Source organism: Canis lupus, chromosome 19, assembly GCF_048164855.1.
Source record: "Canis lupus baileyi chromosome 19, mCanLup2.hap1, whole genome shotgun sequence".
Taxonomy (NCBI): Eukaryota; Metazoa; Chordata; class Mammalia; order Carnivora; family Canidae; genus Canis; species Canis lupus.
This window is the reverse complement of record NC_132856.1, coordinates 47300530-47314573: the sequence shown is the minus strand read 5'-3', so window position 1 is coordinate 47314573 and position 14044 is coordinate 47300530. Positions and strand designations below refer to the sequence as shown.

The following is a 14044-nucleotide window of genomic DNA, read 5'->3' as shown; positions in this document are numbered from 1 at the left end:
ACGCACACACTGCTGAAGGGACAGGGATTCCTGTGCCCCTGCTGGGGCATGCCCACGTCCCCCGAGGCGCGTGCTTGCTGTTTTCCTGAGGCACCTCGTGCCAGGGGAAGGGCACACCTGAAAGCCTTACCTGCAGGGGGTGGGGAGGTGGCTGCAGCTGCAGATAGCACTGGCTTGGAGAGTACCAGCTGCTGAGAGAGAGATAGCTGGGCAGGTACTGGGCCCCCACAGGCTTCCCCTGGAGTGCTGTCACCTTGGTCTGAAGAAAAGAGGATATTTGGTTAAGGCCTGGGTGCTTGGTGGAAGAAGGGGGTCTTGGGGAGGCTTCTGACTGCCCTGGCCTGCGTCAAGACCCTCTTATGCTCTAATTTCCCTTTGGAGACCCCCTTTCCCCAGTTCTCAGAGAATGGGGTCCAATGTGCCTTAACGCAGTGTTCCTCGGCTCCAGGAAACAAGGTCCAAGACTGGTCACAGGGTGTCAGGGGGTGGCTCCAGCAGAGGCAGGTGACTCATGTGGCCACCAAGAAAGTTCTATCACAGGCATGTTAGGAAGCCCTTCCCATCCCTCTCTCTCTCTCTCTCTCTCTCTCTCTCTTTCTCTGTTTTGCCAGTGGCCCTGGTGGCTTCTCAGAGGGGATAACAGCCTGGGAAGTGACCATAGAGAGGGTGGTCAGGAGAAGGAGTGGCCATGCAGGACAGCATCCCCGGGGCTCTGCACCCCGCTCCTCCCTCTGTGTGCACCCAGTCCTGCCTGGGTGCTTATACTGCTTTTGCTCCTTTGGGGTTTGAGCTTGTCGCCTTCTCTTGCTGCTGAAAGAGGATAGACAATACAAAGGAGAGGCCAGAAGTGCAGATCTAAGACTTCTGGGAGATCAAGAGTAAAGAAGTCGGGGACTACTGGGTGGCTCAGTCAGTTAAGTGTCCGACTTGATTTTGGCTCAGGTCATGATCTCAGGGTCCTGAGATCGAGCCCCATGTTGGGCTCTGTGCTCAGCGTGGAGTTGGTTTGTCCCTCTCCCTCCGCTCTTCTCCCCCATGCACATGCTCGTGCTCTCTCTCTAAAACAAATACATATTTTAAAAAATAAAAGTAAAAAGTAAAATAAATAGAAAATAATTAACACCTGCAATTAGTTTTGCTTTTTTTTTTTTAAGATTTTATTTATTTATTCATGAGAGACACAGAGAGAGAGGCAGAGACACAGGTAGAGGGAGAAGCAGGCTCCATGCCGGGAGCCTGATGTGGGACTCGATCCTGGGTCTCCAGGATCACACCCTGGGCTGAAGGCGGCACTAAACCCCTGAGCCACCCGAGCTGCCCTAGTTCTGCTTTTAAAAAAATAATTAGGGGGGATCCCTGGGTGGCTCAGCGGTTTCGCGCCTGCCTTTGGCCCAGGGCACGATCCTGGAGTCCCGGGATCGAGTCCCGCATCAGGCTCCCGGCATGGAGCCTGCTTCTCCCTCCGCCTGTGTCTCTGCCTCTCTCTCTCTCTCTCTGTCTATCATAAATAAATAAATAAATAAAAATAAATTTTAAAAACAAAGTAATTAGGGACACCTGGGTGGCTCAGAGCATCTGCCTTAGGCCCAGGGCACAGGCCACAGGACTCTGGGATCAAGTCTCGCATCATGCTTCCTGCATGAGGCCTGCTTCTCCCTCCACCTGTGTCTCTGCATGTCTGCCTCTCTGTATCTCTCATGAATAAATAAATAAATAATTTAAAATTTAAAAAAAGAATAATTAAAGACCTTTTCTTAAGCAGTATTCAGTAACAGAAACAGAATATCTTTCTATTAATGTGATATTTTTAGGAAAAAGCTAATTTTTAGACATGTATCTATGAGACAGAAAATTGTTCAGCTAATTCTGGTATTTGTGGTCATTTCAGGGCTTTGCTGCTACTTAATTGCTAGGGGGCTAATGGAAATAAAGGAATGCCTTTTAATCATTAAAAAGAAAAGCTGTAATTGTAGCAATGGATTTGTAGTCCATTTGAAAGCTGTAGGCTGGACACCCCCAAGCTTACAACTTTGATGGTTAAAACCCTTTAAATACATGTTGCCTGACTGAGGACATAGTCACCACAAGTGTCCTCAGCTTCCACCTACACATTTACTCTCGGCCACCCCCACCCCTTCCCTGCCATCCAGCATCCATGAGGCCATCACAGAGGCCAGGGGGTGGGGGGTGGCTGGACACCCTTTTCTACCATTCCTGCTCCTCCCTCCCCTGACAATGGGACCCCATGTCCTGCCCATTCTACCTTCACAGCTCCAGGCTCAGTGGCCTCTCTGTCATCACCTCCTGTCTGCCCAACTGTGCCCCCCGCCAGGTACCCTCCCATTATAGTTACTGGAACAACCGCTGAATATTAAAAATCAGACCACTCTGTCCCCCTGAAGCTGCCTTCTGGATAACCCCCCAACACCCCTGTGAGGTCAGGGGCACCCTGCCAATTCCTTCCTCTGTATCTTCCTGAGGGACTCAGCCTCGCTGGGCCCAATTACACTATGATGAAGGGCCTCTGCATGCTATTTCACCCTCCCTGAAGCAGCCTGGATGACCCTCCCCGAGGTCAGGAGTCCACATCATGAGGTCCCTTTGGGACAGCCTCCTTCAGCATGACAGAGCCAGGAGCCCTCACCTCTCCTTGACCTCCCATCTTGCCCTGGGATGGGCTGGTTTCCATCCCCCAAACTCCACATCAAAGACTGTAAACTCCCTCAGGGGAGCAGTAGGCCACAGGTCGACTAAGCTGGTGCCCAAGCATGGACTGAGGAAGGCACCAAGGCTGTGAGACTCACCCACCTCCAGCCACACATGTTGTGCTGACATAGGGATGAAGGGGATTTCAAACACCACCAGCCCTCCCTGGGACACAGATTCAGTGGTGTAGATGTTGTCCTTTGGTGTCAGCTCTGCCCTGATCTGGACCGTCACCCCCTCGGCTGGGCTGCCATCTGGGTAGGACAGCTCCACCTGGAAGGGGTCACCAAAGATTCAAAACAGTCAGGGCAGCACCACTCCTCAAACTGATCTACAGACTCAACCCAATCCCCCATCAAAATCCCAGCCAACTACTTCACAGCAATTGACAAGCTAAAAGTCACAGGGAATTGCAAGAGACCCCAAATAACCAAAACAATCATGAAAAAGTGAAACAAAAGAGAACTTACATGTCCCAATTTCAAAATTCACTATGAAGCTACAGAAATCAAGACAATGTAGTACTGGCATAGGAGAGACGTGGTGATCGATGGGATAGAACCGAGAGTCCAGATATAAATCCACACATCCGTGGCAAACTGGTTTTCAACAAGAGTGTCAAGACCATTCAATGGGTAAAGAACAGTTCCCTCAACAAATGGGGCTAGGACGGCAGGATACCCACATGCAAAACAATGAAGTTGAACCCCTACCTCACACCATCTACAAAAGTTAAAAATGAATCATAGACCTAAAGTTAAGAGCTAGAACTCTGAAACACTTAGAAGATGGCGGGTGGAGTAAGAGGACCTTCATGACCTTGGACTTGGCAAAGAAGTCACAAGGTACAAGTCCTCACGTGCTGGCTGTTAGCCTGGTGTCACACGGTGAACCAGACTTCCCAGGCCACATGGTATGGAGTTAAATAAAGACCACCTGAAATAAAAGGAGTAAAGGCTATGTATTCAAAGCTTGCTGTAGCAAGGGAGTCATGGCCACCATCACTGGTGTTTGGCAGAGACTCAAACACAGGTGAAGCAGGAAAGCCTTATAGCAAGAAACAGGGAAGGCTTCAGGTGTGTCCCAGTTGGAGGCTACCAGGGTGGGGATGCTATAGGTGGTTAACTGGGAGCAGGGTATCCTCGGCAATTGGTTAGGGGAGCATACAGGGGCTCAGTGTCTACCAAGTGCGTGGATTTATTTCTGCACCCTGAATTCTATCCCATCGGTCTCCATGTACAAATCACAGTGGAGGAAGCACCATGTGCTGGCCATTGACCTGGTGCCACACTGGGGTATGAACAGAACAGACCGTGTTATGAGCAGTTCCTTGTGATGCTGACCTCACTCAGAAAAGGCAGTCAGAACAAGGGGTTCAGAAGACAGGGATGGTGGGGGGTTCAGGTGGCTCAGTTGGTTAAACATCTGCCTTCAGCTCAGGTCATGATCCCAGGGTCCTAGGGTCAAGCCCCGCATCAGGTTCCCTGTTCAGTGAGGAGCCCACTTCTCTCTCTGCCCCTCCCATGCTCGTGTACATGCATGCACATGCACGTACACTCTCTCTTTCTCAAAGAAACAAAATATTTTTTAAAAATATTTTTATTTAAAATAATTTAAAAGAAATAAAAGACACCATCTTCAGTAGAGTCCCCATTTGGACCCCCAGGTGACCTTCAAGCAGAGCTAGGGTAGGAGGCAGTGCACAGCTTGTGTCCTCAGACAGCCCTTCGGATCCCCAGTGCTTACCTTCCCCACGTAGGACAGGCCTGGCTTGAACTGCTTCCTGGTGTCCTTGGAGTAGCGGATGTCCACCAGCTGCCTCTGGACAGGGGTGGAGTCATCAAACGCCACCTGCTGGCTCCCGTCCACACTGGTTACCGTGGCCCAGATGCTGACGGTGCCCCGGAAGTGCTCGGGGACATCGGCTGGGATCATGTCCTTCACACAGATGTCAAAGTCCTGGGAGCCGTGGATCTGGAGGTAGGAAACACAGAACATGCTCACTCAGGGCTGGAGTGGCGTCAAGGAAAGATTCTCAAAACCACATCTGAATTGCAGGACTCTCCGGCTGCTTGGAGGGCCAGGGGGACACTCAGTGACACACCCAAGCTATGCTGTGAGTCACTGGATCCCTTGCTGGATATCCCCTGTAAGATGTCCCCTGTAGTAAGATGATTGCCCTCCAGCAGACATCGGGGCAGGGATTTGAACTTGGTCATCCCCCACTTTGGAGAACTTATTCTATTCCCATACCCGGGGCACAGAATGCCCCCATTCCACCCCTATCTCAGGACCCAGGCGGGGTCCTGACAAATAAGCCACATCCAGAAAGAAGAAAGAAAAACCGGGTTTTCAGACTTTACGTACACAGGAATGTGAAGTCATGCAGCCGCTTTGGAAAACAGTCTGAGTTTAACTCAGTTTAAAAACATTTGAGTTTCTCAAATGGCTAAACATAGAGTTACCCCCAAATATACAAAAAGACCATGGCCAGACCATACAGAAAAATGACCAACTCATTACCAGCCTTGAAGGAAGTCTGACCCCTGTGTCTAGCAACTGGCAGGAAGACAAAATCCCGGAACAACCAGCCCCAAATGGCCAGGAATTGATCAATAACTGACAACTTCCCTGATTTTTGTCCCTACTTCTTTTTCTTTTTTTTTTTTAAGGTGTATTTATTTATTTAAGTAATGTTTGCACCCAACATGGGACTCAAACTCACGAGCCCGAGATTAAGAGTCACTTACTTTACTGACTGAGCCAGCCAGGCACCCCATTTTATTTTATTAAAGATTTATTTATTTATTTCAGAAAGAGAGAGCACATATGTGCAGACTCAAGCAGACTCTCCACTGAGTGCAGAGCCCAATGCAGGGCTCAATCCCATAACCATGAGATCATAACCTGAGCCAAAACCAAGAGTCAGACACCTAGCCAACTGTGCCACCCAGGCACCTCAAGGCACCCCTTTAAAAAAATTTTTTTAAAGTAAACTCTCAAGGTGGGGTTCAAACTCATGATTTCAAGATCAAGAATCTCACGCTCTACCTACTGAGCCAACCAAGTGTCCCTTTTCCCTACTTCTGAGAGAGACAAATATGCACCCCTAACCAATCTCACAAGAAGCTCTCCTTCTAGTTAGGTGCTCACAGCTTCCCTATGCCCACAGCCTGAAGCTGGGGCACACCTGAAGCCTTCCCTCTTGCTCACAATAAAGCTTCGAGTATGCCAAGCAGGAGTGATGGTGGCTGACTCCCTTGCTATAGCAAAGCTCTGAATAAATAGCCTTTGCTCATTCTTACTGGGATAGTGTATGTAATTCCACACAACCCAGGAGGGCCACATCCAAGAGAAAGGAACACGTCCAGCCTCACACAAACCTGTACGCGAGTGTTCAGAGCAGCATTACCTATAAGAGCCAAAAAAGTGGAAAAAACTCAAATATCCATCAACAGGTAAATGGAAAAACAAAATGTGGCTGTGGCCCATCCAAAATGAACTATTACTCAGCCGTAAAAAGGAACCCTGAAAACATCGTCCCAAGTAAAAGAAGCTGGACACAAAGACCATAGATCATATGATTCTGGGCAGCCCGGGTGGCTCAACAGTTTAGTGCCACCTTCAGCCCAGGGCATGATCCTGGAGACCCGGGATCGAGGCCCATGTCGGGCTCCCTGAATGGAACCTGCTTCTCCCTCTGCCTGTGTCTCTGCCTCTCTCTCTCTGTTTCTCAAATAAATAAAATCTTTAAAAAATAAAAATAAAAAAAAAAAGAATATACGATTCTATGTATCTGGAATGTCCAAGGGAAGCTCCTAGTGCATGAGGTCCCTGCTCCTCACCTTTGTGGTTCTGAGGATGGGGCGCCCCACCTCCTGGCTGTAGTACCCCACGCCATTTACAGTCATATTGATCGTTAAGTTCCCCGAGACAGGTTTCCCAAAGGTATACCTGGAACAAAAGGACAAAGTGAGTTACTTCCCACGGAGCAGCAGGGGTGGGGTGGGGTCAGTCTCAGGAAGGTCAAGCCCCTGTGTTGTGGTCCGCTGATACAGGGATGCTTCCCCATCCTACATTCTGTGCTTACAGTCCTTCCCAGAGCCCAGAGTCAGCGTAGATAATGTCAGGGGCCTGCAATCCTCTGCACCAAGACTGGTGTTTGACAGAAAAAGAGACCAAGGGTCAGAGAGGAACTCTGAACCCAAGAGCAGGAGAGTATGTGAGACAACCGCTAGGCCCGTCACTTGTCGATGAGGACAGTACAGAGGATCAAACAACCGTGGCTACCAGCGAAACTCGGGCCTAAGTGCCCCGGTGAATTCAACTTTAAACCGGGGATCTGACTTTTCCCAGTCTTGGTTCCTCACCCAGAGAATGGGGACAAAACTATCCTCTCAGAGATGTTGGTAAAACTTTTTTTTTTTGATGTTGGTAAAACTTAAACATATGTTTGTCATGCTTTATGCAGAGGGGACACCTGTCTACAGGGCACAGGAGCAAGATGGCAGATCACAATGAATAAAAAAAATAACACCAGGCATTTTGATAGATTTTTCTAGACGATCAAAAATATGTGCATATCCAATGCATCCTTGGATCTTATTTTATTTTTTAATTTTATTCAAGAATAATTGACAATATTCTTGGATTTTAAAACACACAGCAGGGGCACCTGGCTGGCTCGGTCAGTAGAGCGTGGGCCTTTTGATCTCAGGGTGGGGAGTTTGAGCCCCACGTTAGGGGTAGAGATTACTTAAAGAAACAAAAAAAATCCCACAGAGCTGGAGGAGACAAGGGCAGAAGAACTGCCTCGGCCACAACTCTTGTAGGTGGCAGAGCTGCACAGGAACACGAGCTGTGAAGGGCTCTCTCTGAGGGGTCCCAAAAGGGACAGTGACTCTGGACACCCTCTGGTCAGCCTTCACTTTGCACCTGGTCATTAGCCTGGTCATGAGACGGACACTCCCTTCAAGAAATCCCTTGTGGGTCCGCCCATTCACTGTGGGTGCTGTTTGTAAGGAAGAGGGGGACGCTGGAAGGGGAGGGGGAGGAGGAGGGATGTTCCCACGGGGGGAGCAGCACAACAGTGGGAAGAGGGGGATAAACCCCAAGAGGGGCGCGCGTGAGGGGGGGGCATGTCTGAGGGAGGTGTCTCGGGGAGGAGGGGCGTGCCCGTGGGGGTGTGTCTCAGGGAGGAGGGACGTGCCCGCGGGGGTGTGTCTGGGGGGAGTGTCTCGGGGGAGGGGCATGCCCATGGGGGTGTGTCGGGGGGGGGTGTGCTCATGGGGGAGTGTCTCAGGGAGGAGGGGCGTGCCCGTGGGGGTGTGTCTGGGGGGGTGTGCTCATGGGGGAGTGTCTCAGGGAGGAGGGGCGTGCCCGCGGGGGTGTGTCTGGGGGGAGTGTCTCAGGGAGGAGGGGCGTGCCCATGGGGGTGTGTCTGGGAGGAGTGTGTCTGGGGAGGAGGGGCGTGCCCATGGGGGCGTGTGGGGGGGGGTGCCCATGGGGGAGTGTCTCACGGGGAAGGGCGTGCCTGTGGGGCTTGTCCCGGGAAGGGGCACGCCTACAAGGGGAGGAGCTCGCCCAAGCTGACGCCTCCTTCTCACCTGGCCTGCACAGTCCCCTTCTCACAGGTGTCCAGGTCCCGGATGTACTGGGGCGGGTCAATAAGAAGCTCAAATTTCGGCAACACTGGAAGGAGAGCAGAGGAGGGAGGGGCAGCTTCTGCCCCCGGGGCGGGTGGGGGCTTCAGAAAGTCCTGGAGCTGTGGCAGGGATAACCGCAGGGCCGCAGCCTGGGGCCACTGCGCGGCCACCGCTACAGGAATCCACACCACCCTTGCTGAGTGCAGGCAGCATTCTGGAGATTTCGCTGACCCACATCTATTTCCTACTTTGGGGGGGCACACACGCTTTTTCTCTCAAGGGGCCCACATCGCATCACTTTTAGGCTGCGTACACTGCGTGCAGCCCAGCCAAGAGGTGCACAAGTGGCCAGGTTCCTAGACCGGTGCGGGTGGCCCAGGAGTGCTTGTAGCTGGAGGGGATCTCTTTATCTCTTTGCCTCACAACTCAGCCCGGGAGCCTCTGGCCATCTGGTCACCCTGTGAAGCTCAGGGACACCCAGAACCCACAAGGAGGAAACTGGACGTAATTGGTCCATCGAGCCTGTCACACAAGGCCATAAATCCCTTTCCTTTTGCTTCTCTAGTTTGCACTGGGCTTCTGTCACTTGCAACCAACAGCCCTGCCCTCTACAGCCTTTCCTTCTAGGGCCTTCCTCCTGGAAGAAACAGTTTAAGGGAGAATTTGGGCACAGAAGCAGAGTAAGCAGCTGTGATCTATGTTCGGTCCACAGCTCCTGTCACCTGGACCGTTTCCTGAATGGCTCTGAACATCTCACGTCCCCTCATCTGTGCACAGGATCAGGATGATGACGAAAGAACCAAAAGAAATGGACTTAAAAAGGAAGGGAATTCTGACCCAGGCCACGCCATGGATGAACCCAGATGACATCATGCTGAGTGAAACACACTAGACCCAAAAGGACAAAAGACTGTGCAGTCCCACTTCCATGAAGCACCTAGACAAGTCAGGTTCATAGAAACAGGAAGTAGGCTGGTGGGCATCGGCGGCTGGGGGAGGGGACAGGGAGGTAGCATTTCATGGGGACCGAATTGCAGTCTGGAGAGATGAAAAAGTTCCGGAGAAAGAGGGTGGTGATGGCTACCAAACAACATGAATGTCCTCAATGTGACACAAGCGTACATGTACAAATACCGAAGATGGCACATTTTGTTTTTGTACCTCTTTTGAGTTCTTTTAAGAAGGAAATGACAAAGTGCTCAGCTCTCTGCACTGAGCCCCAATGAATGGGGCTGCTGCCACCCTCCCCATCATCAGTCATCACCAGGTCTGTGGTCTCTCCCAGACGTGAAATCCTAAAATCCTAAGATGCTCCAACTTACCATACTTCTGAACTTCGAAGGACTTGTTGTAGACGTGCCCTTGCATTTCGACAAAAATGAACCATTCTCCCAGCACGGGCTGATCAGACAGGGGGAAGGTCATGTTGGCCACCCCTGTGTGAACAGAGATGACCCGTCATCCTGGAGCAAGAGTGTGTGCAGAGAGCCAGCTGGGCCCGGCGAGGGTGGCAAGGGTGGCAAGGACGAAGCAGAGGCTCTCCTGGGACCTGCACCTCCCCCTGCGCAGAGCAAAACCTCAGGGAAGCCAGACACCAGGCCCAGGCTGGTGGAGGAGGGCAGAGGGCGCTGTGCAGAATGAGCACTCCTGCAGGCTGAAGGTCAGGCTGCACTTCAGATTCCTGGGGAAGCCCTGCAGCAATAGGGCCTTGCAGACAGTGAGCTGACAAGCCAGGGAGACAGGCCACCAAGCTCATCCGTTGTGCTTCCCACCTGAGTCGTTCCCAACCTTAGCACTGCTGCCATTTGGGCCTGATCATACTCCGTGGTTGGGGGCTGCCTGTGCATCGTAGGACACTGAGCAGCATCGCTGGCCTGCACCCACTCGATGCCAGTAGCTCCTCCGCCCCAAGTCATGGCAACCCCAAATAGTCCCACCTAAGTCCCCTGGGAGCAGAATCCACCCCATTGCCCACCATATGCTAACCGCTGCCCAAACTGAGCAAGGATTCTGAACAGGCTTCAAGACAGAACACCGCTCTCTCTGCAAACGGACCCCATTAACGCCACCAGCTTCAGGCAGAGGAGGCAGCTTTTGCTTTGGGTCAGTTCCTTGGAACCCTGACTTGGAGCTGTTTTCATGCTGGGAGGAGAGTGGGGATTTTCCACAAGCCTCCAGGGGAGGAATCTGAATGGGCGCAGGGACTCAAAACAGCACCTGGGGGTCTTTCACTCCTGAGTGGGACTTGCTCTGCCTGTCCCCAACAGTGACACTGTGAGAGCAGCTTAGTGGGACCCTGGAGAAAACTCAGAGACTACAAAAGCCCCTACAGCTTCTCTCCATCACTTTGGAATTGGAAAATGCTACAGCAAAAGGTCTCTTTCTTTACATATTCAAAGCCTTTGACAGTCAGAGGACATTAGGGGGTGTATGTCACCAACATGCATTTTCTACGGGGCTTCATTAGCCCATGGCCAGCATGGCCAGGAACCCTACCCCGAAGGATGGGCGCAAAATCGCACTACTTGAGAACCCCAGGTCTACACATACTGCAAGGACTTTTTAAAGTGGAAGGCTAGTCATTCTCTTCCTCTTTGTTCTACAGATCAAGTCCATACATAGCCCTGCAGCCCAAGAGGCCCCTGGTCTCACTGTTGCTTTATTGTCAGCACTCCTGACAGCTGGGGCCTCTCTCCTATGCCCAGCCTCACTCTCCCCGCCATCCACTGGGCCTCTCATGCTGGGCCTGTCTGGAACATGTTCCCTGGCCCCTCGCTTTGCCTAGCTAACCTCTGCTCCTTCTTCATTTTGTTGCTGAAAAGGCTTTTCCTCCAGGCAGCCGTCTAGGATTGTCTCTGCTGTCCCCGGCTGGGCAAGAACCCTGTCTCTGCCCTCTCTGAGGTTGCACTCATCATGGCATTCATCGTAGCAGATGCTATCACATGTTTTAATGTCTGTTTCCTCCACTGGGCAGAAATGTCAGCATCTACTTCAGTGCCCAGCAGATATCTACTACTAGGAAGATAGAGAGTTAGTGAGAGGGAGGGAAGGGGCCCGATGGGGAGGGTGGATAGAGGAAAGCAGGCTGAGTGCCAGGCGAGGTGGGATGGGTCACCAAGGGAGTCAGAGAGGCCCACCCTCGGCTCCAACACAGCCCCAGGCTCGGAACTCAAGGAAGGAGAGTCACGCAAACCCTGTCTCTGCTTGTCAGCCCCGAGCATCTCAGAATCGGGAAGAGGGCTCCAGGCCAGACCAGGGACCTAGAGCCCCCAAAGGGATGATGATGTAGAAGACATACAGTGGGAGGGAGATGGGGGGTGCCAACAAACAAGATCCTGATGTTCCCAACAGGCCTGACGTTATGTGCAGGAGCCCTGGCTGGATGCTGGGACCAGAGAAACATGGGTGGGGATGCAATGCTGCAGGGAAGGGGTATACTCAGAGCAAATTCTGTTTTCCTGGAAGATCTACTGCATTGGTCACCCAAAGGGGCAGTCCCCAAACTGCAGAGGAAAGAAGGGGAAGGGGGGAAGAGACTCACCGCAGCAGAGTGGCTCCAGGTGTCGCCACTCTGTCATCCTCGAGCCCCTGGGGTCCTGAGGAGACAAACATCCATAGTCAACTGAGGGCAGTCTGGCACATGTGTGCCCGGCACATGTGTGTATGTTCTGAGCTCCCCGTCTAGGGTGGGACAAGCACGGAGGGCAGGTCCCCAGACTAGCCATTTACACGGGAGCAATGAAACCCTGGTGCACAGAAGAGACTGGTCTGAGGATAACAGGGACAAAAGGAGCCCGATCTCCTCATTTAGGGAGCTGTGTGCAAATCAACAGAGACAGACAGACACACACGTAGCCCATCCCAGGGAGGATCTGGACCCCAAGACAGACCCAGTCCCAGCCTTATTAGGCACTGGGACAGGCAGGATCTACCTCGGCAGTCGACCAGGTCGGCAGAGAACAGGCTAACCGGCCCCCGAGGCAGAGCGGAGGGGGTTACACGCCACTCACCAGAATGTAGGCTTCCAGCTGCAACACAGACAGGCAGGCAGTGAGCACACGGCCCCGCAGGCCCCCAGCCCTCTGAGCACGCTGCTACTCTCTCACCATGCTTTGGCTTCCCTCTGTCCCACGGACCCCGCCCTGGCTCCCCAGGGGACTCGGAGCCACCAGACAAAACCGAGAATGGAGGTAGAAACTGGAAGGCTGGGATGGGGGGGCGGAGGAGTGATGGAGAAAGACCAGTTGCTGGTGGCTCCCCTGGCCAGGGGGTCCCAGGGGCAGGTGTATTCCAGGCACAGGGTTTTAGAAGCTGATCTCACCTTCTCGCTGACAGGCCTCAGGTCTGGGGTGACCGTTAAGATCCTGATGAGCACTGGAAGGGAAGGAGACAGTCATGTGCGGCGGCCCAGGCTGGGGCCAGCCCTCCCCCAACTCCCAAGAGCTGCCCACCTCGGTGTTGGGGCTTGTACACCGGCTTGTCAGTCTGGATGAACACAGAGGCGCCCCGGCTGTCCACGGTCACGGAGGTCTGGTTGTGGAAGAGGGGGCCCTCCTCTGCCTGCTGGCTGCGGCCCCACACCTGCAGGAGGGCCTGGCCCCGGAGGCCCGTGGGCACCTGCAGGCAGAGCGCAGAGCTTTGCGAACGACAGAGTGTGTCTCAGCGTTGGCACCACTGACACTTAGGACTGGATCATTCTTTGCAGTGGGGGCCACTCTGTCATTGCAGGGCGTTGGGCAGCATCTCTGGCCTCTGCCCACCAGATGCCAGTAGGAACCCCCACCACCAGTTATGGCAGCTATGGCCAGTATCCAGAAATGTCTCCAGCCACTGCCAGGGTTTCCTGAGGGACCAGAATCACCACATTCCCAAGTGGAGAATTGCTAATCAGGAGCTATTCTAAGAGTTAAGGATCCCCAGGCTTTTTATGGAGTCTCTAGTCTGCATTTTTTAAAATAGGTTTTATTTATTTATTTATTCATGAGATACAGAGAGAGGCAGAGACACAGAGGGAGAAGCAGGCTCCCCATGGGGAGCCCGATGCAGGACTCGATCCCAGGACCCAGGGATCACCACCAGAGCCAAAGGCAGGTGCTCAACCACTGAGCCACCAGGTGTCCCTGGAGTCTCTAGTTAGTCTGAAGATCCTCTGGCCCCTTCTCCTAGAATTATATAGCCCTTCATTGGTCTCTTATACAAATTCACAGCACCGACCCTGTGAAGAGTGCCTTCTGAGATGCAGTGGCCAGGGATCATGCATAATCTTTCTTTTTTTAAGATTTATTTATTTATTCATGACAGACACAGAGAGAGGCAGAGACAGAGGCAGAGGAAGAAGCAGGCTCCTCGCAGGGAGCCCGATGTGGGACTCGATCCCAGGACCCCGGAATCAAGCCCTGAGCCGAAGGCAGCCACCCAACCGCTGAGCCACCCAGGCTTCCCGATCGTGCATAATCTTAACCCTTGTCCAGAGCAACCCTGCCTTCTGATTCACTAGAAAGCTGACCTGCCCAAAGGACAGCTATTGGGACTTTATCAAGGGCTTCCCAACTACTGACATCTGGGGCTGGCTCTCTCTTGGTCATGGAGACTGTCCTGAGCACTGCAGGGGTGCTGAGCACCCAGTAGGTGCCCTCCCCAGTTGTGACAACCAAAAAGGTCTCCAGACACTGCCCAATGTCCTGGGGCTGGAG

General features: G+C 52.7%; 1 protein-coding gene across 9 annotated transcripts in view; it reads right to left on the bottom strand.

Annotated features, from left to right (window-relative positions):
* Positions 1–14044, bottom strand: part of CPAMD8 (C3 and PZP like alpha-2-macroglobulin domain containing 8) — a 77263-nt gene that overhangs the window by 55678 nt on the left and 7541 nt on the right. For 6 of the 9 annotated variants that reach the window (XR_012012188.1, XR_012012186.1, XM_072786852.1 and 3 more), the window contains exons 4-13: positions 12803–12968; positions 12673–12725; positions 12362–12379; positions 11893–11947; positions 9674–9787; positions 8313–8430; positions 6552–6660; positions 4453–4680; positions 2809–2979; positions 131–259 (exon numbers count right to left, since the gene is read on the bottom strand). Coding sequence is in view for 7 of the 9 variants with exons in the window: in XM_072786852.1 (XP_072642953.1) it covers positions 131–259; positions 2809–2979; positions 4453–4680; positions 6552–6660; positions 8313–8430; positions 9674–9787; positions 11893–11947; positions 12362–12379; positions 12673–12725; positions 12803–12968 (1161 nt within the window). In the remaining 2 variants the exon portion in view is untranslated. The other 3 variants (XM_072786847.1, XM_072786848.1, XM_072786851.1) reach the window with 3 other exon arrangements.